Source organism: Corythoichthys intestinalis, chromosome 14, assembly GCF_030265065.1.
Source record: "Corythoichthys intestinalis isolate RoL2023-P3 chromosome 14, ASM3026506v1, whole genome shotgun sequence".
Classification (NCBI taxonomy): Eukaryota; Metazoa; Chordata; class Actinopteri; order Syngnathiformes; family Syngnathidae; genus Corythoichthys; species Corythoichthys intestinalis.
In genome coordinates, this window is record NC_080408.1 from 22,945,918 (window position 1) to 22,968,771 (window position 22,854).

At 37.7% G+C, this 22,854-nt stretch overlaps 1 protein-coding gene across 2 annotated transcripts in view; it reads left to right on the forward strand.

Moving 5' to 3' along the window:
- Window positions 1-22,641, forward strand: part of apold1a (apolipoprotein L domain containing 1a) — a 43,106-nt gene extending 20,465 nt beyond the window's left edge. For both annotated transcript variants that reach the window (XM_057858180.1, XM_057858181.1), the window contains 21 exons: window positions 984-1,043; window positions 1,146-1,214; window positions 1,286-1,366; window positions 6,464-6,514; window positions 6,678-6,746; window positions 6,820-6,885; window positions 6,965-7,036; window positions 7,125-7,172; window positions 10,476-10,544; window positions 10,656-10,730; window positions 10,800-10,871; window positions 10,965-11,003; window positions 11,226-11,288; window positions 11,420-11,479; window positions 14,421-14,504; window positions 14,577-14,633; window positions 16,566-16,628; window positions 16,760-16,834; window positions 18,691-18,730; window positions 18,820-18,871; window positions 19,894-22,641. In XM_057858180.1, the coding sequence (XP_057714163.1) occupies window positions 984-1,043; window positions 1,146-1,214; window positions 1,286-1,366; window positions 6,464-6,514; window positions 6,678-6,746; window positions 6,820-6,885; window positions 6,965-7,036; window positions 7,125-7,172; window positions 10,476-10,544; window positions 10,656-10,730; window positions 10,800-10,871; window positions 10,965-11,003; window positions 11,226-11,288; window positions 11,420-11,479; window positions 14,421-14,504; window positions 14,577-14,633; window positions 16,566-16,628; window positions 16,760-16,834; window positions 18,691-18,730; window positions 18,820-18,871; window positions 19,894-21,859 (3,231 nt within the window). In that variant the 3' untranslated portion in view covers window positions 21,860-22,641. The remainder of the gene's footprint in view (window positions 1-983; window positions 1,044-1,145; window positions 1,215-1,285; window positions 1,367-6,463; window positions 6,515-6,677; window positions 6,747-6,819; window positions 6,886-6,964; window positions 7,037-7,124; window positions 7,173-10,475; window positions 10,545-10,655; window positions 10,731-10,799; window positions 10,872-10,964; window positions 11,004-11,225; window positions 11,289-11,419; window positions 11,480-14,420; window positions 14,505-14,576; window positions 14,634-16,565; window positions 16,629-16,759; window positions 16,835-18,690; window positions 18,731-18,819; window positions 18,872-19,893) is intronic.
- Window positions 22,642-22,854: the final 213 nt, after the last annotated feature.

Genomic DNA, 22,854 nt, shown 5'->3' on the forward strand with positions numbered 1-22,854 from the left:
TAGCGACATAAACATGTCATCTGTTCAACCCTTTCAATTTGAACCCGAGAGGAACATTAATGAGCATGGCAACACTGTCGATATTTGACAAAACGAGCAGCAAAAGCAAAATGAACAGGAAAGACAGGATCAGACGAGACGAGAGTATGACAAAACCGATGTTCTGCCAAAATGTGCTACATCGGTGAAACGTCCTACAAGAGGCGAATTTGACACCCAGAGTACTACCGTGTGCTTTCAGCTTGTTTTACTTATTTGCATACAGACAGAACATACTAAAGATGCTTTAAGAAAATACTTAAATGTAGTAACATCAAATAATGGTAGTTTAAATGCGCTTCGTGACTAATGTGGTCAACAGATCAACAATCTGCTTTAAATCTACCACAAGAAAACACAATGCTTAAAAGAGAGGGAAACACATCCAAAAAGTATTTTGAGGCTATGAAAAGGTAATAAAAGACTCAATAAAAACACAAATAGTATGTACTCGCCGCTTTTAACCGATGTGCGCATTTGTTGGACGTCTCGCCGCGTAGAAGCAATTGCAGAACACCGCTAGTGTTAGTCAATTGACTGTGACAAACTACTTAATCACCCCGAGCGTACATTGCGCGCATAAAACATGGCGCCCTCCGTAGGTCAAAACATGAACTAAATATTATAGATTTTTAAAATAAAGGGCAATGTTTTATGTGTTTCTAATAACATATTTTAGTAAAAGAGCACAATTGCCACAATTGTTGCTGTATTAGAGCCTATAAGTCTTTAAGTATTTAAAGTGTTTCTTTTTAATTTAGTTGACTTTGATAATATTTTTTTTGTTTGCCTATTTTTAATTTAAAAAAAATATATGGAATTTTTCACATCTCATGAAAATAAAATTAAACCTTACTTTTTCCCTTCTTCATGTTTAATTAGACATTTTTGTGTTTAAGTATTTTAAAAAACATATGTTCTTATTGTTGCTTCTTTTTTTGCAGGATGAGAACTTGGATAAGAAGTTGTCAGCCAGCAGTGAGAATTTATCTGAGGGAAAAGCGGTACATTATTGAACATTTTATATTTCTGTATCAAATTCTATATTGTGTTTGGATATTGCCAACGTGATTTTTGTTGTTGTTGTTGTTGTTGTTTGGGATCAGGAGAAAGAGCGAGGGCTGTTTGGTGTTTTCTTGAAGAAGACTCCCAAAGGAGAGCGGGCTGATTCATCAGTGAGTTATTTCCTTTGTAATTTTGTTTTCTTATTCTTCCCCATTCTAATGGAGCGATGTCCTGATTTGAGGATGACGAAGAAGACAAGGAGAGGGCGGCCACAACTGCAGCAGCGGTCGGCGACGACGCCACTGAGAAGCACGTGACCAAGGTAACCCAAAACGGCTGATGTCATCCCAAGGAGGAGTTTGCTACAGAAAACACTAAATTAGTTATTAATTTAACATTAATGTACCGTATTTGTCAGACTATAAGTCGCAGTTTTTTTTCATAGTTTGGCTGGGGTGCGACATACTCTGGAGTAGGCCTGAACGATATTGGAAAAAACTATTGCTGCGATTTTTTTGGGGTTTGCGATATATTGCGATATTATATTGCGATATTAAAAAAATATTAGGGTAATTAATTTTTTAAATTAATCACGTTAAAATATTTGACGCAATTAACGCACGTCCCGCTCAGACAGTATTCTGCCTTTTGGTATGTTTTACAGCAAGGTTTTTTGTGCTGTCTAACAGCGAACTCTTGTGGTCGCTTTGCGACATGGTTTATTGCTTTCTTGCCAGTTCAATATGGCTGCACGACGTCTCGGGCTGACGCCTACGTTGTAATGTTGTGCTTATATGATCCTTGGACAAGATTTGTCCGTAAGTATGGTTGTTGTAAAGAATGTACATATTATGTTAGTAAGCGAAATGTTATATTTTTTGTATGAGACGCTTTTTGTTTATGTTTAGTGAACCTGTATAGCGTGCTAAGCTAATGTTGTTGCTAATGCAATGCTTGTGTACTTTTTTTGTGTAGTTTTACTACGGTCTAAAGAGGACAATGTTTTGAGGCCATTTTATTAATAAATCAGATGAAAAAGGAAGAAGTCTGATGATTAAGGCGTCGTTCACTAGCTGTCTAGCTTTGGAAAAAGTAGACGCTTCGGAGTGAGGACAGCATAGACAGATTTAAATGACAGTAGAGTGAAATGCCCACTACAGTCCTTATGTACCGTATGTTGAATGTATATATCCATCTTGTGTCTTATCTTTCCATTCCAACAATTTATTTTACAGAATATATATATAATTTACAGAAAAATATGGCATATTTTATAGATGGTTTGAATTGCGATTAATTGCGATTAATTACGATTAATTAATTTTTAAGCTGTAATTAACTCGATTAAAAAATTTTATCGTTTGACAGCCCTAAAAAATATATATATATATATTTTAAAAGACATTTTTACTAGATGACTTGAATGGCTCTTTGGAAAGACTTTGGATGACTCATCATGACCACAGTGTACAGTATTCCATCGTTTTTCGCGGTTAATAGGGACCAGAACCCGCCGCGATAAGTGAAAAACCGCGAAGTAGCCCCCCCCCCCATTTTTGTTGTGTGTGTGTGTGCTCAATGTATTTATTCAGATCTAGCACTGGAAAGAGATACATATAAGACATGTTTTTTCTTCACTTTTTCCCCCCAAAGTATGATTTAAAAAAAAAAAAATATATATATATATATATATATTTTTTTTTTTACTAATAAATGCTTTTTAAGCACTTTAAATGTAATAATTATGATCAGTTTTAAACATGACTGTCCTACTGAATCATTTTTAAACAAGAATAAAGTACTGTAGTAGAAAAATGCTTGGCTTTATTAAATGCTTTTGTTTACCTAACATGGCTGTGACTCTTAGAGTGACATGTTGAAATTACAAACTCCTCATAATCACTTCTGGCGTTTATTTTATATGTCTCGAACGTCTCCACATTCTCCCCCCACAGACACACACATTCATTCCAGCCAGCGCTCCTTTGCAGAAACTGTTTAACAAGTTAAACAGTTTGATTGACAGATTGCTGCCAGGCTTCTTTGACCAGATCAAAGCCATCGTTAACTTTAATAAGCAAGTGCTGCAGTGACTGAGAGCTGGGAAAGGGGGTGAGAGAGGCTGTGCGAGCGAATGAAGCAGATCAAGCGATGGGGATCAGAAAAAAAAACAAAAAAACTATCGCACGTCCTTGCGATGGGACTATCGCGCATGCGCACATCGCGATGGCGATGTTTAAACGATATATCGTTCAGGCTTACTCTGGAGCAACTTATGTGTGAAATTATTAACACATTATAATATTTCACATGTTATTTTGGTGTTTCAGAGTGACACTGATGATTTAGTAAACTTGTTAGCAGGTTCTTTATGCCATAGTTATCTGAATAACTCTTAATAGCTATGTTACCGGCCACGTTCGCATTTCATTGTTCATGCATCATGTAACATTATCAAACTGTACACTTATTCAGCATGTTGTTCTCTATTGCATTTTTATTTTAAATTGCCTTTCAAGATGACATATCTGTTCTATGTGTTGGATTTTATCAAGTAAATTTCCCCCAAAAATGCGACTTATACTCTGGTGCGACTTATATGTTTTTTTTTTTTCTTCATTGCACATTTTTGGGCTGGTGTGACTTTTACTCAGGTGCGACTTATAGTCCGAAAAATATGGTAGGTAGTTGATATATATAATATAGGTAGTTGATATATATACTGTATATATATATTAGGGCTGTCAAACGATTAAAATTTTTAATCGAGTTAATTACAGCTTAAAAATTAATTAATCGTAATTAATCGCAATTAATCGCAATTCAAACCATCTATAAAATATGCCATATTTTTCTGTAAATTATTGTTGGAATGGAAAGATAAGACAAGATGGATATATACATTCAACATACGGTACATAAGGACTGTATTTGTTTATTATAACAATAAATCAACAAGATGGCATTAACATTATTAACATTCTGTTAAAGTGATCCATGGATAAAGTGTTATATTAAAACGCCTCTTAATGTTTTCGTTTTAATGAAATTTGTAAAATTTTCAATCAAAAAATAAACTAGTAGCCCTATTCTGTCCTCAATGTGTGTGAGTACACAAATTGACAGATAGCGAACATAAGTTCCAAAAAGAAATCAGACGGTGTGGCAAAGTTGCATGGGCTTTACTGAAGTCATCTCTTTTTGACAGGAGCACGTTTCTTGTATTTTTGTAAAACTTAAAATAACAAGGCAATGTGTCAATAACTTGCATAAATCACAAAATAACATAAAATGTACACACACGTGTCCATTTGAGCAGTAGCACTAGCCAATTAGCTCGCAAGCATCTAACAATGTAACTGCATTTCACCATATATGTGAACAAATTCAAATACACATCATCAATAACTATCTAATGCTCATGAATATAAACAAAGGAGGAATATAACTCACAAGCGATGCATGTATTAGACACAAACAGTGTGATGGGGCTATGAGAACTGCCACTGAATACTGGATGCGGACGTTAGCTGGTCTGAATAGCACTGTCTATTAGTGTGAGTTCACGTCGACATATAATCACGTCAGAAAAGCGCGCCGAAACCCAAATAATCCGCTGCACTGAATCGCCAGCAGAGGGCGACATTACGCCACATAACATATGCAAGTCACACCCAAGCGCCAGCAGAGGGCGGAAAAACTCCATAAAACACAATTAACAAGTTGGCCTTTCACTGTACTGACATTTAAATCTGTCTGAGCGGGCATAGTTTTGGAGCTTTTTGGAGTTTTGTTGCCCTCTGCTGGCACTTGGGTGCGACTGATTTTATGGGCTTAAGCACCCATGAGCATTGTGTAATTATTGACGTCAACAATGGGGGGCTACTAGTTTATTTTGTGATTGAAAATGTTACAAATTTTATTAAAACGAAAACATTAAGAGGGGTTTTAATATAAAATTTCTATAACTTGTACTAACATTTATCTTTTAAGAACTACAAGTCTTTCTATCCATGGATCGCTTTAACAGAATGTTAATAATGTTAATGCCATCTTGTTGATTTATTGTTATAATAAACAAATACAGTATTTATGTACCGTATGTTGAATGTATATATCCATCTTGTGTCTTATCTTTCCATTCCAACAATAATTTACAGAAATATATGGCATATTTTATAGATGGTTTAAATTGGGATTAATTACGATTAATTAATTTCTAAACTGTAATTAACTAAAAATTTTAATCGTTTGACAGCCCTAATATATATATATATATATATATATATATATAATTATAAAATATCAGTGGACTATTTGTGTTGTATTAGTTGTTTTTAAAATTGGCTTATTCCAACCTTTCATGGGTTATTAGCTGTATCTTTGAATAATTGTAATTGGAAAAAAAATGAAGGGATTTTACATTTTTTTGTTGTTGTTTTTTTTAAATTCAATTATTAGTGTTTTTGGATTTTGGGATTCATTTTAATGCTACTTAATACTAATATTTATTAATAACTTTTTAAATTAATTTAAATATATTTTATTTAATCTGTTGTACATTTGTGCATGTTTTTATCCAATTACCAGTTTGATTACATATCAATATGATTAAAATCTTAAATAAATAATAAATGGAATTGTGGGTAGCTTTGCATGCAATACTTTTACTTTTGGAATTATTTTGACAAAAAATTTGCAGTCTCAGTTAATGCCAAACACTGCCAAAGACATCAATGTCAAAGATGGCCACCTACGTCAATGCACTGTACAATAAGTGTGTTTTCTTAAACGACAAATACGTGGACTTACTTCTACTCAACTACAATTACTTATACTGTTAGTATTGTACTTATGTGTACTGGTATTGGAGGCATGTGTACTTAAGTGTACTTGTACTATACTTGCGTGTACTTGTACTACAGGTACGTGTACTTGCGTGTGCTTGTACCACAAGTACGTGTACTTGCATGTACTTGTACTAAAGGTGCGTCTACTTGCGTGTCCTTGTACTATACTTACATGTACTTGCGTGTACTTGCACTACATGTGAAAAATTCCTTTTTTTACTTTCCCATACCAGTAAAAAACATAGGTGTACTTCTGTTTACTTCTACTACAAGTAGGTGTACATGCGTGTACTAGGAGTTTACCGACCAGCGCTACCGATGCAGTTTCTCCAGAAATTGATTTTTTAGTTCAATTTAATGTTTTCTTTTGCCTCCCTCAATGAATAGTAGTGAACTTGTAGCATTATTATTATTATTATTTTTTTTAATCATATTCTAATTGAAATACATATGAAAAAGTAACCTCTCCCCATTTTTTTTTTCAATTGCATTTGTGTCAATTTAAATCCACACCAAGCACAGTACGTATTAGTTGTTGTGTTAACGTTCATTTTTGTCTCCCCCTGCAGGACAAAAACATTTTCAGCAACATGTTCAAGAAGCCTACAGAGGGCGACAAGGTGCCTTCATTGCTTCATTGCTGCTAAGTGATGGTTTTATTAGCTTTTATAGTTCCATTGACGTCGATAGACATCCAATTATGAGGCCTTGAATTTAAATTAGTTTGTCACTAGTAGACAACATTGGCAACCAATGACTTAACGATTCTGATTGATTGTTCAGGATGGGGAAGCAAAAAGTGAAGCAGCGGCATTCGGGAGTTCGGAGAATTTGTCCGAAAACGTCCCTAAGGTATTAAAAACCATCTTCATTTTGCATGTCTTTGATTTTTCTTTGGTTTTTGAGCCAAATAGTGTACTTTTAGGGCAAAAAAGGAGGTCTGGCCGGCATCTTCAAAAGATCTTACAGTAACGACAACGAGGTGGATGAGGTCAGTCTCACTTTTTGTACAATGTGAGCCTTCCGTGTCTGGCCACGCTTTTGTGATCCTAACATATTTTTCCATATAGGAGAAAGGTGGACTCTTCAGCGGCCTGAAGAAAACCACAACGAAAGCATCTGCAGATGACGAAGCTACAGGGGTGAGATAGCGGTCATGGCACTCCAAGTTAAACACATCTTGGCACCTAAATATGACAGGACAGAAAACATCTGTTTTTGTAATCACAGGACAAGGAGAAGTCCTCGAGTAACGACAATCTGTCGGAAAAGCCCAAGGTAAGGCAAAAGGGAACGCAAAGAGAGAATCAAATATCCGCATCAGAGATGATCATTCTCCCTTAACTTTTTTTTGTTATTTAAAGTATTTTACAATTTCATTTTACTTTTAATTTGCTTAAAAAAGATTACCATATTTTTGGCACTAAAAATTGCAGTTTTTTTTTTCATAGTTTGACCGTGGGTGCGATTTATACTCTGGAGCGATTTATGTGTGAAATTATTCACACATTATTACAGTGATCCCTTGTTTTTCCTGGTTAATGGGGACGAGAACCCGCTGCAATAAGTGAAAAACCACAAAATAGCTGTTTTTTAAAGTGCCTGTGACACGAAAAAGCATGTTTATTTCATAATACACACGGTATTTTATGCCCCTGAATGATATGGGCCGCTTGGATGTGTGTGGAAGCGATCGCTATTTTTATTTAGTTTTTTGAATCCCGCGCCATGAAAATGAGTGACTTCCGGCTTCGGTCTTGCATTGAGGAGGAGGGCGCTGTGACGTGTGCGGTAGAAGACGTCCTCTTCACGCTACAGTGTACTGTTGTGTATGAGAACGAAGGATTCAGCTGATTTTGCGGATTAATACGTTTATTTTTCGCATCACGCCAGCCAAACGGCTGCAGAAAAATCATTCTGTATGAGGGAGAGGCGTATGCGCCTTTTTGGAATTTCAAAAGGTTCCCATTCACCGTGGATATTTACTGTGGGACCATTGGACTTACGAGGAATTGAGTAAACATCTTGTTTTGTATTACCGTATTTTTCGGACTATAAGTCGCGGTTTTTTTCATATTTTGGCTGGGGGTGCGACTTATACTCAGGAGCGACTTATGTGTGGAATTATTAACACATTATGATATAATTTCACATATTATTTTGGTGTTTTGCAGTGTCACTAATGGTTTTGTAAAGTTGTTAGCATGTTCTTATGCTATAGTTATCTGAATAACTCTTTATAGCTATGGCCACGTTCGCGTTCTGCCTTTGGCAGTGTATGTTCAATTGTATTATTGACTTTTTTATCTTGAAATGGATGCATTTAGTTTGTGGCGCTTTCACGCCCACGTAAGGGCGCCCTCGCACTTGTTTATGTGACACGCCAGAAGAAGACGGACAGCTACGTAGCTCTGAGTGAGTGAGGGGCGAGTTAGCGAGAGAGAATAGACGGCTGCGAACCTACTTTCATTGTTTATGCTTTTAAATCATCTCTACAGAGGCAACGCCTGCGTGTATCATCTTTTCTGTTGTTGTTGTGTGTTTTCCACCTGCGATCGGACACTTAGAGCCAGTTGTGTGGTTGTTTGAACGATGTGCTAATGATAGCGAACGCATGCTAACCTGTTACTTATTACTAATAGTACCTAATTATCATTTATTTACGTTGATGCGAACCTGTTTTCTATCGAGGACCAAATTGATTCAGCAAATTATACGGACGTCCAGCATTGTCTTTTGGGAGTTCGCTGTATAGCCAGGACAGGCCGTAGCGTAGGACAGTATATTCACATTTCGTTGTTCATGCACTGTACACTGCACATTTATTTAGCATGTTGTTCTCTATTGTATTTTTATATTAAATTGCCTTTCAAGATGACATGTCTGTTCTATGTGTTGGATTTTATCAAGTAAATCTCCCCCAAAAATTCGACTTATACTCCGGTGCGACTTGTATATGTTTTTTTTCTCTTCGTTGGGCATTTTATGGCTGGATCGACTTATACTCAGGAGCGACTTGTAGTCCGAAAAATACGGTATGTCAAATACGAATACAGCGATTACAAAGTAGACACTACAAACTTCCTTTAAATGAAGGACTACTTACGTTTGATCATTGATAGTCATGTAAAAAGCTCTCCTAATGCTCATTAGCAGCAGCATGTTAGCTGGACAACAACTCCAGCCACCCTCCTCCGGGGAACGAACTGTAAATTGCTCTCCGCCGGGCGGTTTGCCGATCCGCGAAGACAATCGACAACCGGGTCGTCATGTCAAATAATCCAGGATAGTTATGTGTGATTTTCTGCTTCGAAGACTTTGAAACATCACTCGGTTCGGGTTAGCATGTCGGCTAGCTGTTACGCCTTCTGGTTTGTTTACATTCTCCGAAGCCGGGGAAGGAAAATGACATATGTCCGATTTAGGTGTCATAAAATATCGTTCAGGAGGTGCGACAGTAAAGGTGAAGTCGACAGTTTTGACCATTATGGAGTAATTTTGCCATGTCGTCCTGAATAAATGCATTTTTATTATTTCATATTCCATTCATATTCCATGTTATTTGTCATGACCATGCCATTTATTTAGCAATTGGGGAAAATACTTGGATAAAAAGAATATCCTGTAAAAATATTGAAGTAAAGAGACAGAAACAATGACATTTTGCCGCTCTCTTCGTCGCGTTTTCCTCGTTGTGAATAGTTCCCCCTCGACGGGCTAACTGGTCCTTCTCAAGCCATTTATATAGCTATTGGGGAAAAATACTTGGATAAAAAGAATATCCTGTAAAAATATTGGAGTAGAGAGACTGAAACAATGACATTTTCCGGCTCTCTTCCTCGCGTTTTCCTCGTTCTGAATAATTCCCCCTCAATGGGCTGAATAGTAAAACCGATGAACCCAGTCTACCGCTGACGTCATCCACCTGTTGGGGACGCTAAAGCCCTATAATGGTTGGCGTGGCTAACCGGCAGATTAAAAGACTAATTTCTCGTCATCTGTGCTTTGCTAAATTGTTGTATATAGTCGAATCGTCTCAAAATATGATTCTAATTCACATAATAATGCCATTTAAGACTTTTTTTCTCGTGTCGTATGCTCTTTAAGCACTTTAAATGTACACCTGTTTGTTTCTGGTGCGCACCAGATGGTTTAAATTTATTTTATTTCTGTACAATATTTATTTGGGTGCAAAGTTTTTTGTGACATATTTAGTTTAAAATATTTTGTTTTAAATTTATATTTAGAACAAATATTTTCTTTTTATTATTTATTCTTTTTACTCGTAAACATTTTAAAATGAACTCTTAGTTTTAACTTGTTTTTCAACATTTTTATTCATAATTTGTAAATATCTTTTAATTAAATGAACTTCAAGATGTTTTGTAAAATATTCAGATTTTTGTTACCTTTTCCGTTTCAAATTATAAGGAAAAAAAATCAAGATTTTTTTTTTTTTGCAACAATTTAAAAATATTACATGTAGACATATTTTTTCAGTATTTTAATGTTTTAACTGCACTGAAAATTTGATTTTTTTTTTTTAAATACTGTTTTTAAAAAAAAATCTTTTCCCTCAAGGAAAAAAGCATTTTCAGTGGAATGTTCAAGAAAGCACCGAAAGCAGCAGATGAGGCCGCAGTTGATGAGGTAGGTGACCGACTACCCAAGAGAGAATTTTTTAAAAATCAAATTATTATTAGTAGTATTAGTAGTGGTAGCATCCATGCCGTTTCACTGTAATTATTTTTTTCTGAGCAGGAGTCCAACAGCGGACAGGACAAGAACTTATTATCTGCAAGCAATGAAAACCTGACCGAAGAAAACGCTCCAAAAGTACAAATGTAGTTGACAGATGTTGCTAGGATTATTTTCCACTTTTCTAACACAATATTTTGTTACCAGGAAAAGACTGGAGGTCTGGCAGGAATGTTCAAAAAGTCACCCAAACCGGCGCCACGCTCCGTCGTCAACAAGGTGACTTTGACGCCCAGTGTTCTCATTCTTTCTTTTTTTTTTTTTTTTTTTTAATGAGAAAATGGTGGAAACTGACATCAACTTTGTTTTTAGGATCCTCTCAGTGATGCCAAGGATGCAGAAAGTGACAAGGTAAATTACCGGAGTAGAGGCGATAGGAGGAAAATCTACAATCGTCAACAAATACAACAATAGCCATTTACTGTATTATTTTTGTATTTCACAATAGCCTTTGTCAATTTTTGTCATTTTAAGCAAACTTCCCTTTTTATTTTAAATAACATTTGGAACAATTATTCTCTTTGGGTTTCATTAAGTCTTTATTATTGGTCTTTTTTATTTTTTTTCCCTAAGGACGACTTGTCAGGTGACGAACTATCAGGTGATGCTGTCATTCTTGAAGCTGCCACTGCAAAAGTGAGTACACGATACACTATGTACATACATATACTAGTACAGTATGTCTTAAGTATGCCTTTCAGCGTCAGGAAAAAAAACAAAATGTCAGAACATACTGAACCGCATTACTGCATGTTCATGTTGAGCAGGAGAAAAAGGGAGGCTTCGCCGGAATGTTCAAGAGGACGCCCAAAACCGCTGACAAACAGGTTAGGATACTTTTCGACTCACGAGGAAAGACTAGCCAACATGTGCTAATCAGGGCTGAAAGTGGCTAGAATTTCTTTCCGGAGCTCCCTGGCATAAAGGTTGCCACGGAGCCAGAATTTTGTTGTTGTTTTGTGTTCTAACTAAAACCATCGAAATGCAGCACACAAAAAAACACAACAGGTTTTGCGCATGCATTCGGCTACTGCTATAAACTTTCTGTAATTTTATGTAAAACCTAAAAAAAAAAAAGATTGTTTTTATTGAGTCATTTATTACCTTTTCATTGCCTCAAAATACTCTTTGCGTGTGTTTCCATCTCGTACTTTTAAGCATTGTGTTTTCTTGTGGTAGCTTTAAAGCAGAGTGTTGATCTGTGGCCCACATTAGTCACATAGCATGTTTAAAGCACCTATACTTGATAATACAGTGATCCTTATTTTTCGCGGGACCAGAACCCGCTGCGATAAGTGATAAACCGCAGAGTAGTGCAAACCCCCCCCCCCCCCGGTCTTTTTTTTTTTTTTTTTTTTGCTGTATAATCAATGTATTCAGATTTAGCATTGGGAAGATATACAGTACATATAAGACATGTTTTTTCACTTTTTCCCCCCAAAAGTATAATTTTAAAAAAACTTATGTACATATTTTAATAAATGTTTTTTAACTCATTCACTTCCAGCCATTTTTAACGGTGCAACCCCATTCGCTCCCGGCCGTTTTACTGGATTTTGACTGATTTTGCAAGGCCCCCAGAAAATTCTGTTCTATTGCTATATAAACATAGAACCCACCAAAAGAAAGATTACACTCTGTTCTTTCAGCAGGAAAAAAAAGTTAGTTCATATCTTTTTCCATTCTTTAGAAATCAGCATTAGAAAATAGCTTAGTTTGAGCAATTTTCCAATTTCTGATGAAAAAAACAGAGAAATTTAGCTTTTTGTGAAAACATACAGTGCCCTCCCGTAATTATTGGATTTATAATAATTATGAGTTTTTTAGCTTCTAATAATTTTTTTTTCTAAATAATATGGGATCTTAATGGAAAAAAGAGAAAAATCCAACCTTCAATACAAGTGCATTTATTCAGTGGGGAAAAAAATCCCACATAAAGAAATAATTATTTGACATCAAATAATGTGTATCACAATTATTAGCACCCCTGGTGTTAATACTTTGTACAACCCCCTTGTCCCAACAAAACAGCACCTAATCTTCTCCTATATTGTCTTGCTGAAAGACCCAGTGACGACCCATCTTCATCTTTCGGGCAGAGGGCAACAGATTTTGATTTAAAATGTCCTGGTATTTCAAAGCATTCATGATGCCATGCACCCTAACAAGGTTCCCAGGGCCTTTGGAAGTGAAACAGCCCCACAGCATCACTGACCCACCCCCATACTTCACAGTGGGTATGAGGTGCTTTTCAGCATGCGCATCTTTCGTGGCACGCCAGACCCACTTAGAGTGTTTGTTGCCAAAAAGCTCAATCTTGGTCTCATCTGACCAAAGCACACGGTCCCAGTTGAAGCCCCAATACCGCTTGGCGATTTCCAGACGTTCGCGTTTATGATTGTGAGTGAGGAAAGGTTTTCTCCGTGCATGCCTCCCAAACAGCTTGTTGGCGTGTAGACAGCACCTCATACCCACTGGGAAGTATGGGGGTGGGTCAGTGATGCTGTGGGGCTGTTTCGCTTCCAAAGGCCCTTGTTAGGGTGCATGGCATCATGAATGCTTTGAAATACCAGGACATTTTAAATCAAAATCTGTTGCCCTCTGCCCGAAAGCTGAAGATGGGTCGTCACTGGGTCTTTCAGCAAGACAATGACCCTAAACATATGGCCAAATCTACACAGAAATGGTTCACCAGACACAAAATCAAGCTCCTCCCATGGCCATCTCAGTTCCCAAACCTCAACCCCATTGAAAACCTGTGGGGTGAGGGAAGAGGAGAGTACAGAGAGAGGACCCAGGTCTCTGGATGATTTAGAGATATTCTGCAAAGAGGAATGGCTGAAGATCCCTCTTTCTGTCTTTTCCCATCTTGTGAAACATTATAGGAGAAGATTAGGTGCTGTTTTGTTGGCAAAAGGGGGTAGTACAAAGTATTAACACCAGGGGTGCTAATAATTGTGACACACATTATTTGATGTCAAATAATTATTTCTTTATGTGGGATTTTTTTCCCTACTGAATAAATGCACTTGTATTGAAGGTTGGATTTTTCTCTTTTTCTCCATTAAGGTCCCATATTATTTAGAACAAGAAAAAAAAATAGTAGAAGCTAAAAAACACATAATTATTATAAATCCAATAATTATGGAGGGCACTGTAACTTTGACTTTAACACAGCTATTTTATGCTTTAGTTACTTACATCCTAAACATCTGAATAATGTTTTCCTTTTATAAAATAACATAAACAACAAGACAAATAGTGCTTTTGATAGCAAAGTAACTATTTGTTTACACATAACTGAGGGATGACGCTGTTGTGGCCGCGATAGCCGGGGTAAACTTTTCCCTCATCGCCGCCTGTCTCTGCTCGGCGAGCAGCACGGACTCAACGGCATCGTCCGCTGCACTGGTGGTCCGGTTCGTTCCGCTCGGTTGTCTGCCGCCTGGCATCCTGGACGTCCATTCGGTCATCTTCCGCGGGCGCCCCGGCCGTGCGGCCAGCCGTTCGTCCTGTTGAATCGGATTGCAGGTCTTACCAAATGCGCTACTGCCCTTCAGTGGCCAGTTTTATTGCTTTAAAATGGATTTCCAGCATTGTGCTTTGGAGCTAAGTTGAATCAGAACCCAGAGATGTCTCTTGTAGCACATCTCGCCGGTGTAGGACATTTTGTCAGAACACTCGCCCCGAATCTTATGCCGGAACGACGTACCAGACCGTTCTGCACCACTTTCACCCCTAGTGCTAATACACTCCTGATACTTCCAGGACAAGGACGACGACAAGGATGACATGGCGCCACCTAAGGGCGGAGGGCTGAGACGCAGGAAGACCATCAAAAAGAAAAGACGAGTCAGCACTTTGTTTTGTTAATTACCGATCTGCATAATGTCTGAGTGTCATTTAACTTTGATCCTTCTCCAGATCGTGTCCTTCAGAATCAAGACGACTCTTCCCAAAATGCCAAAGCTAAACGCGCAGGTAAACCTCGAGCAAGTTCCACTTAGCCACATGCAATTTACTTAGACTTAGCTTGTCTATCAAAAGTAGATCCACAAAAAAAACAAAAAAAAAAAAATCTCAAGTAGCCGTCTTGAAAAAGTTTAGAAGTCTGTTTCCTCAAGTCTTTCAAAAATGAGCTCAAATTATTACGTCAGTTGGGTAATTTAAAATAACTGATGTCCACATACAGTATGTGGATGCCATGTCTCAATTATATATATACAGTATATGGCAGAAAACACTCAGGTGACTTGACGTTCCTCTCTGAAACCCCCAATTTGGCCAAATTTCAAAATTGTCCCGTATGCATGTGAGATACATCTTTGGAAAGCTTAAAATATCAATTCTCTGGGGAAAGAAAATTTTTGAACAGGAGGGCATTAAAAAAAAAAATAATTAAAACCTAACTCGAGGTGAGAGCATGAGAGAGCATAATTAAAGACCATGATTATAACGAGATATTATTGCGTACTTACCTTGTTTCGATCAAAAAAACTCTGTGTAGCATGTATCACCGAGTGCTAAGACACTGCTGTGAATAGCCACAGCCAGACTTTTTGGGTATTTTGTGGGTGAAACGCGGTAATATAACAAGGGTCGGAATGCAGAAATCGCAGACATCAAGGAATGGTTAAGATTTTCTTTTTCAAATATTTACAGTTTTAAATGTTTTTTTTTTTCCTTGTTTGGATCGATTATCATCTAAAATATCAGGGGAAATGCAATAGTAACAGTACAATTAAGCAATAGTTATGAGGTAGATATCCGTGACTTTTTTAGAGATGCCATTTTTTCATTGGGACATAATTTGTTTAAAAGTTTAAAATATGTGAGTAAATAATTTTATAAAGTTTTTTTTTGTTTTTTGTTTTTAAACTAAATATTAGACATCAATTAATGATTCTAAGCTAAAAACGATAGTCATTTCAAATAATGAATATAATTACTTACCTTCTTTTTATGGCTAGGTTGAAACAAAAGCGTTTGCGCGGTTTCTGTAAACGGGGTCTCCAGGGTAAAACGGGCAAATTAAAAATAGTTCAGGGGCTTAATGCGCCATGAAACTGCTATGGCAGCATATCGACATATTGTTCTATCAAACACAGCAGTTCTTTTGGCTTAAAATACAGCAGTTTATTTTAAAGAGGGGTGCAAGAGCAGAAACTGCTTTTTCAGCCTTGTCTGTGTTTTCCGCTATATATATATATAAAATTATTATGAATCGTTATTTATATATGTATTATGACTAAATAAAATTATAAACTAATAAAATGTTAATAAAAACAAAAAATGAATCGAAACAAAAATATACCCTGGTTATGACACCCAACAACACTTAAGTCGATAAATTATGAATCCTATTATTCAATGACATTTTTTTTAAATTCCCTTTTTTGTTTTTAATAAACAATTAAAATAAATAGAAATTTTAAATGAGTAAAGAGAATAATTTTATTTTTTTATTAGTTATTTTAAAATTAAAAAATAGAATTGAGAGTAGGGTTTTATTCCCCACTTTTTCTTTAAATAAATATAAAAATAAAACTAAGTTTAATCGTTTTCAAAATAACAAAATAAGAGAATATTTACTATTAACTCACTGCCCGCCATTGACAACAATAGACATCCAATTTATTTGAACTGGAAGGACTGACTGTAAATGCTTACCTTAATTGTGATTAACGGCGCTAGACGTCCAATTTATTTTGATTGGGTGGGGCAAATGAATGAATGTTAATTCGCCCCCTCCCAGTTAAAATAAATTGGCCGTCTAGTGCCGTCGATGGCAGCCAACATTGCTCTATAAGGGTTTGAAGACAGACTTCTATAGATTTTGTCTGATTTCTATCAAATTTGAGCAATAAAAAGTACAATTCTTGAGTGATACTTGATCCCTTTTTGCTCGCCCAGGCCCGAGAAAAGATGCCCCTCATTGAAGAGAGTGTGGAGATGCAGGAGATAACCCCGCCACAGGTATGTTTTTCTTAATCCTCATCAATCCTTCCATCTTGCTAAAGTTAGGTTTCATACGATGTAGGTTAGGAGGGTGTGTGATGTTTCCAAGCTCAGTGATGTTATCACTTTCATGTTGTGATTTGTTTCAGGAGAGCACTGTGGAGATCCTGCCGGTTGAGATGGCAGCATACCCATCCAGTGGAAACCCCCTGGAATCAGAGGAGGTGTGTGTCCATATGCAATATCATATCATAAGTAGAGGTCGACTTGTATGGGACAAAGGTTGATGTCGATTAAAAAAAAAAAAAAAATCAGCCGAATGCCGATGTATAAAGTAAAAATTTCGTAAGCAAATATTTGAGTCCGATAGACTTTTATAAAGCACATTGATTATGAAAGACAATTGAAGCACTCGTTATATAAATGTATATATTGGAAGTATTTTTTTTCTTCTGTTGCTTGCTTTTGTAATACTGGCCTCTAGGTGGTGCAAAATCACAATTAACAAGGATCATCATTAAAACAGTGAATATAAGTTATCCTATAATATCGGCTTATATTGGCCGATCTTCAAAAAGTCCATATAACTGCCTGTTATATCAACTGGCCAATATATCTGGCAACCTTCATTAGAAAGATCATCACCCAAACAGTGGATATCAGTTATCTTATTATATTGGCTGATATCGACCGATCTCCTACAAAGACCATATACCGGCCCGATATATCGGTCGACTTAATAGGAAAAATCATCACCATAACAGTGAACAAAGTTATCCTATTATATTTGCCGATCTTGAAAAAGTCCATGTAGCTTTCTTTCTTTTCGTTCATATATCTTTCGAAACTCTAGTTTGAAAAAAGACTTTTTGAACACCAAATTAATTTTTATACCGAAAATAATTACAGTACATCCGAAACAAAAGATTATAACAATATATTTGAGAGAAAAGTATGTTATTTTGCCTCATTCAAATCATAATATCTGAACATTTAAATATGTAAACTTAAGTGCAATCACATTCGTAAATGAATGGCTTCTGGTTTTTGAAATGTAAATAAACCAATCTATTGTGATAAAACAACAAAATTGCTATAACTGCATTAACCATCAAAGTGAAGTCTAACTGTAACTGTAGTCTTGAAACAAATCTGAATAAGGAAAAACATTGCAATAAAATAATGCAAACTGGTTAAACTTGAGAGTAGCTGAGATCTGTCATGACAGAACATCGCTTCAGTGATATCTGGCAACATCTAGCGGAGTGAATGGGAGAGTAGCTGAGATCTGTCATGACAGAACATCACTTCAATGATATCTGGCGCCATCTAGCGTCGTGAATGGGTATAATGTCTAGACCGCAAATATAAGACAACCTCCTCTTTTTCAGTCTTATTTCAATGCAAAAAACACCGTCTCATATTCGGGCCAATACGGTAATACGGCAGATATCCAGTGGTACCTCTAGATACGAAAAATTTATTTTACGAAGTTTTTTTTTTTTTGCTTCATTTTAAGAAAATTTATTCATCATACAAAAGATAACACATACTATGTTATAGATAATTCCTGCTCGCAGCAATGTAATATTTTAACTACGTTAGACTGTAAATGTAAACGAAATATACATACCACAATGTGCTACACAATGCTCATGTACAGTATCTGAAACACAAGAAGAATATAACTTATAACTTTAGCAAGGCACATTCAGCGAGATGAAATGCCAAGCAATGGCTGCCGAAGTTGGCTTGTCTTTTAGTATTTGCCGAAGTTAGCTTGTCTTTTAGCTCTCTCTATTTGCTACGAGCTCAAGTAGTCATGTAAAAACATCTGTAGAATGAGCTGGAACGTAACAAACTAGTTACACTTAAACGCCACTAGGGGCGAAAAAGCATCACAAATAAAGACTGTGGTGTTCTGAGCTTGGAAAAAATTGGACGATTGACATCGCGAAAAAAATCCTGATATGAAAGCCACTCCGGAACAAATTAATTTTGTATCTTGAAGGTACCACTGTATTGGTTGACCTTTAATCATAAGGTCAAAGATGAGTGTCATGTATTTTTTTCCTTGAAGGAAAATGACGGCCTATTGGAATGGTGGAATAATGTCGAAGGTGAGTGTAATGTCTAGACATTTTAATTTTTTTTTTGTTTCCTCATGCAAATGTCTGATGTGGTTGGTCTTCACGTCCTGTTTCTGTAGGCTGGGCTGAATGGAACGAGACAGCCAATTTTCAAGAAGATGAGGAGGGAATGTACGCGCATGCTTTATTTATTTTCTTTGTTATGGATTGTGACATCTTGATAAATAAATGCTTGCTTGTAAGAAGGAAAGATGAATGGATGAGTGATAGCTGATGATAGATGGATGTTGATTGCAGATACAGATAGGCGGTGAGTGTTTGATGGATGGTAGGAGAGATGAATGGGAGTATGAACACTACATGGACGGTTAAATTATATTGTAAAGCTGATGACGAGTGACAGGCGGCTAATGAGATAGATAAGATGTATGGTTAATAGATGATGATGGACAATAGCTTGTAGGATGATAGACTCCTCCATAAAGGAAAGTGTTAGATGGATGGTTGGATGGCTTTAAGCATGATGGTGTAGATCAAACAAGTTCAAAATGAACAACCACCATTCAGCTTGCTCCCTAAACGTCTCATCAGCATGCCCTCTACTGGCTAACTGGGGGACCTACCGGCAACAATAAGTCTGTAATTAATTAGTGCAATTATCAGCTGTAATATTAAACCAGCTCTGAAAATCGATGCGTTTGCATCGCTGCAATATATATACCAAATTTAATTGTGAAAGGAGTACCCATTTTTGTTTGTGTCCTTCGCAAGAAGAACAAGACCTAAGGAAGTAAATGTTTAAGCCCTTTCTCCAGGTGGTCTAAAAACAGATGAGAAGTGGATACACAAATATTTTATTCGATTGACAGATTAATAAAAGGTTGTTGAAATGATTGGGTAGGAAAAAAGATGGGTGAAGTGATACATGGCTGACGGATGGACAGTTAAACACCAAATAGATATGTGATTAATGGATGGACTGATAAAAAGATAAGACTGATGGTGATGAATGGGTGGACAGATTGATGGTTGAAGTGGTACATTAATAGAGTGTTAGATGGATGACTGTAGGACTCAACAGATACAGATTTACAGATTTGTAAATGTACAGAAGTCATCGAGAATCTGTTGAATGCATTGCATGCATATCTAATGAAGTGTCCAGCAAACATCTGTAATATTTGCATCTGCAGGGCAATGGAGGAGGCAGCCGACCGTGTTTACATGGCTGCACGACTGTTTGTGCACCTCTTCAACCAGCGGGGGGCGTCCTTGCAACAGTGTATCCTGGAGCTGCTGGCCATCGCCGATGCCGCTGACCAGTTCCACAAGAAGACTGTATCAGCGGCCGTGGGTGGTGGCGTGGCGAGCGTGGCCGGCAGCCTGACCACCATCACGGGGCTCATCCTGGCACCGTTCACCTTCGGCGCCTCCATCATTGTCACAGCGGTGGGCATCGGCGTGGCCACAGCGGGAAGCATCACCTCGGCCACCGCCAACATCACTGACACTGTCCATTCTAACATGGACCGCAAGAAAGTGGAGAAGATGATCCAAGACTATCAGGAGAGGATCAAAGATATCCGGGACTGCATGGATTTTGTGCAGGAGGGTATAGATACCCTACAGGAATGGGACTTTGAGAAATACTCGCAGAGTGCCGCGAAGAAGGCCCTGAATCACAACATCAAGCACGTGGTAAAGGAAGGCGGCCGGGCAGGGAAAGCCCTCATGATAAACACTGACAAGCTCATCAGCACCGTCCAAGTTCTGGGTGCGGGAGCTGGAGCAGCCAAAGCCGCCCAGGCCATAAGTGTCACCACAGGTGTCATGTCGGCGCTCTTCCTTGCTCTCGATGTCTTCTTCCTCGCCAAAGACTCCCACGAGTTGCGCAAAGGTGCCAAGACCAAGTTCGCCTCCAAGATAAGGGACGTGTGCAAAGATCTGCAGGATGGTCTTCTGGAGCTCAACAAGGTCAAGACCCAACTACAGAAAACCATGGACGGCATTGAAGTGGAAGAGTATGAGGAGATCGAGGAAGTGGAGGTGGAAGTGGATGACGACCTGGAGTCTGATCCCAAGAAGCTGGCTGAGCTAGAGCAAGAGCTGGACCTCATGGAAGAGAAATTAGACAAGAGGATTGAGGATGGCAAAAATGCAGAAAAGGAAAGCGAATCCAAGGAGAAGAAGGAAGGGACAAGGAAGAAAGACAAACTGGACAAGGAAACAGAGAACCAGATCACAGCCTGGAAGGGAAAAAAGGAAAAAGAGGAAACATCTTCACTTAAAAAAGAGAAGGAGAAACCCAAAGAGAAGGACAATGTTGGGAAGGATCCAAATGAAAGAACAGTAGAATCCAGAAAGAAGTCAGAATATGAGAAAACTACCGAAGACAGATTGAAAGAAGCACCTACCAAAACACAAGACTCCCTTAGGATGCCAGAACATGACCGACGCGACAGAGAAAGTGAAGGGACGGAACTACGTAGAGATACAGGGGATTCTAAAAGGAAGCCAGGACATGAGAGAAGCCACCAAGAAGAAAGAATGACGACTGGGAATCCTGATGGAAGAGCTAATATTGGTGAGCGGGCCAATCATGAGAGAGGAAGCAATAGATACGCCAAAAATAAAAGCAGCCTGACAGACAAGATTCGAGCAAAAGACTCGAGGACAGAAACGGGAAGTAGAGAAGAACAAGATTGGGAGAGGTCAATGATGAGGGACTCTCACGAAAGAAGTGACGACTGGAGGGGTTCGCATCGGAGTCACAAATCGAGCCGAAGGAACTATTCAGATGATAAGATAGCCAGCCAGAAGAGTTACCACAGGAGGTCGACGGGAGAGGTGGAAGCAGAAGTGCGTGGCGAGGACAAACGAGTGAGCCGAATCGAGAGCGCCCGAAAGAAGTTTGAAAGAGATTTTGAGGACGTGGAGGAGCATCGAGGGAGCACGGAGCATCATAGGAGAGATAGTGACAGAGTCAAGACAGGAGGCGATCGGGAGAGGAGAGGAAGTGATCGGGAAAGGCGAGAAAGTCACAGAGACACGACAATAAGTGATCGGGAGAGGAGAGAAAGTGACAGAGAGCGGAAACATAGTCGTGGAAGTTCTCGCCATCATTCCAGCATCCTCATGGATGACGGACTCTACATTTAGATTTGTTATTCTTTGGTCTTTTAGACACTCATTTGATATAGTTTGTCTCATATTTGATGAGTTGTAAATGCTGCTTCTCTTATTTTTAGGATTTAGTCAGATTCTGGATAACAGAATCCACTGTAGTTTGTTGTAAGCTAACAATTCTTGGGGAAAAGTCAGGTCTACATTTCTGTCTCAACTTATAGGAATTCTTCTAAAGAAGTCCTGATCCAGACATTGGTGTTTGATCCTAATGCTTTGGCCAAAAACCCCAAACGTACGCATGTCTTCCTGAGAAAGTTTATAACCAGATCTACTATTTATCTTCGGTTTCAGGTGTTTTAGCTTAACTCCTAGCCAGAACAAGATGTTGTGGTCCTAGTTTTTTTTGGGAAAAGTCCAATGCTAGACTAGGATCTTGGGGTTTCTGATTGAATTCAACTGACTCGATGTCTTTAGGTCCCAGGTCAAAAGCAAGGCATTGGTTGTTGTATTCTGGTCAACTCTTCAGCAAAATCAATGTCTTATTTTTTAACCAGTCCAAGGTTTTGGAGTCTAAGGCCATAGCAAACTCTTGGCGCTTTGGTCCAAGTGTTTTAGCCAAATTTGTAAGTTAAAAATGTTCGTGTATTTGGGATTTACATTATTATAAAGATTATATTAATCCTATTGTTATTCAATTAAACTATTTTGGCTCGTAACAGATGATTACAGCTGACGTTTTTATGCAAGTCAATGTACTTTTTACTGGTGATGGTTTTTATGTTGAACAAATAAATTATTTTTTTAATACTGATAAATATTTTGTTTTGGGTAGTTTTTTTGTATAAGGTTAAACAAACGTAAGTAAATACAATTTAACACTACCATACTCAAAATTATATTGCTCTAGTCAACAACCAGGTTTAGGGTTTCGATTAGGGTTTTAATCTTGGGTTCGGGTCCGAAGTAGTGTTTCTAACAAGAGTTAAGTTGTCAACGTAGGGTTTAAAACCAGGGCTAGGGTTTCAAAC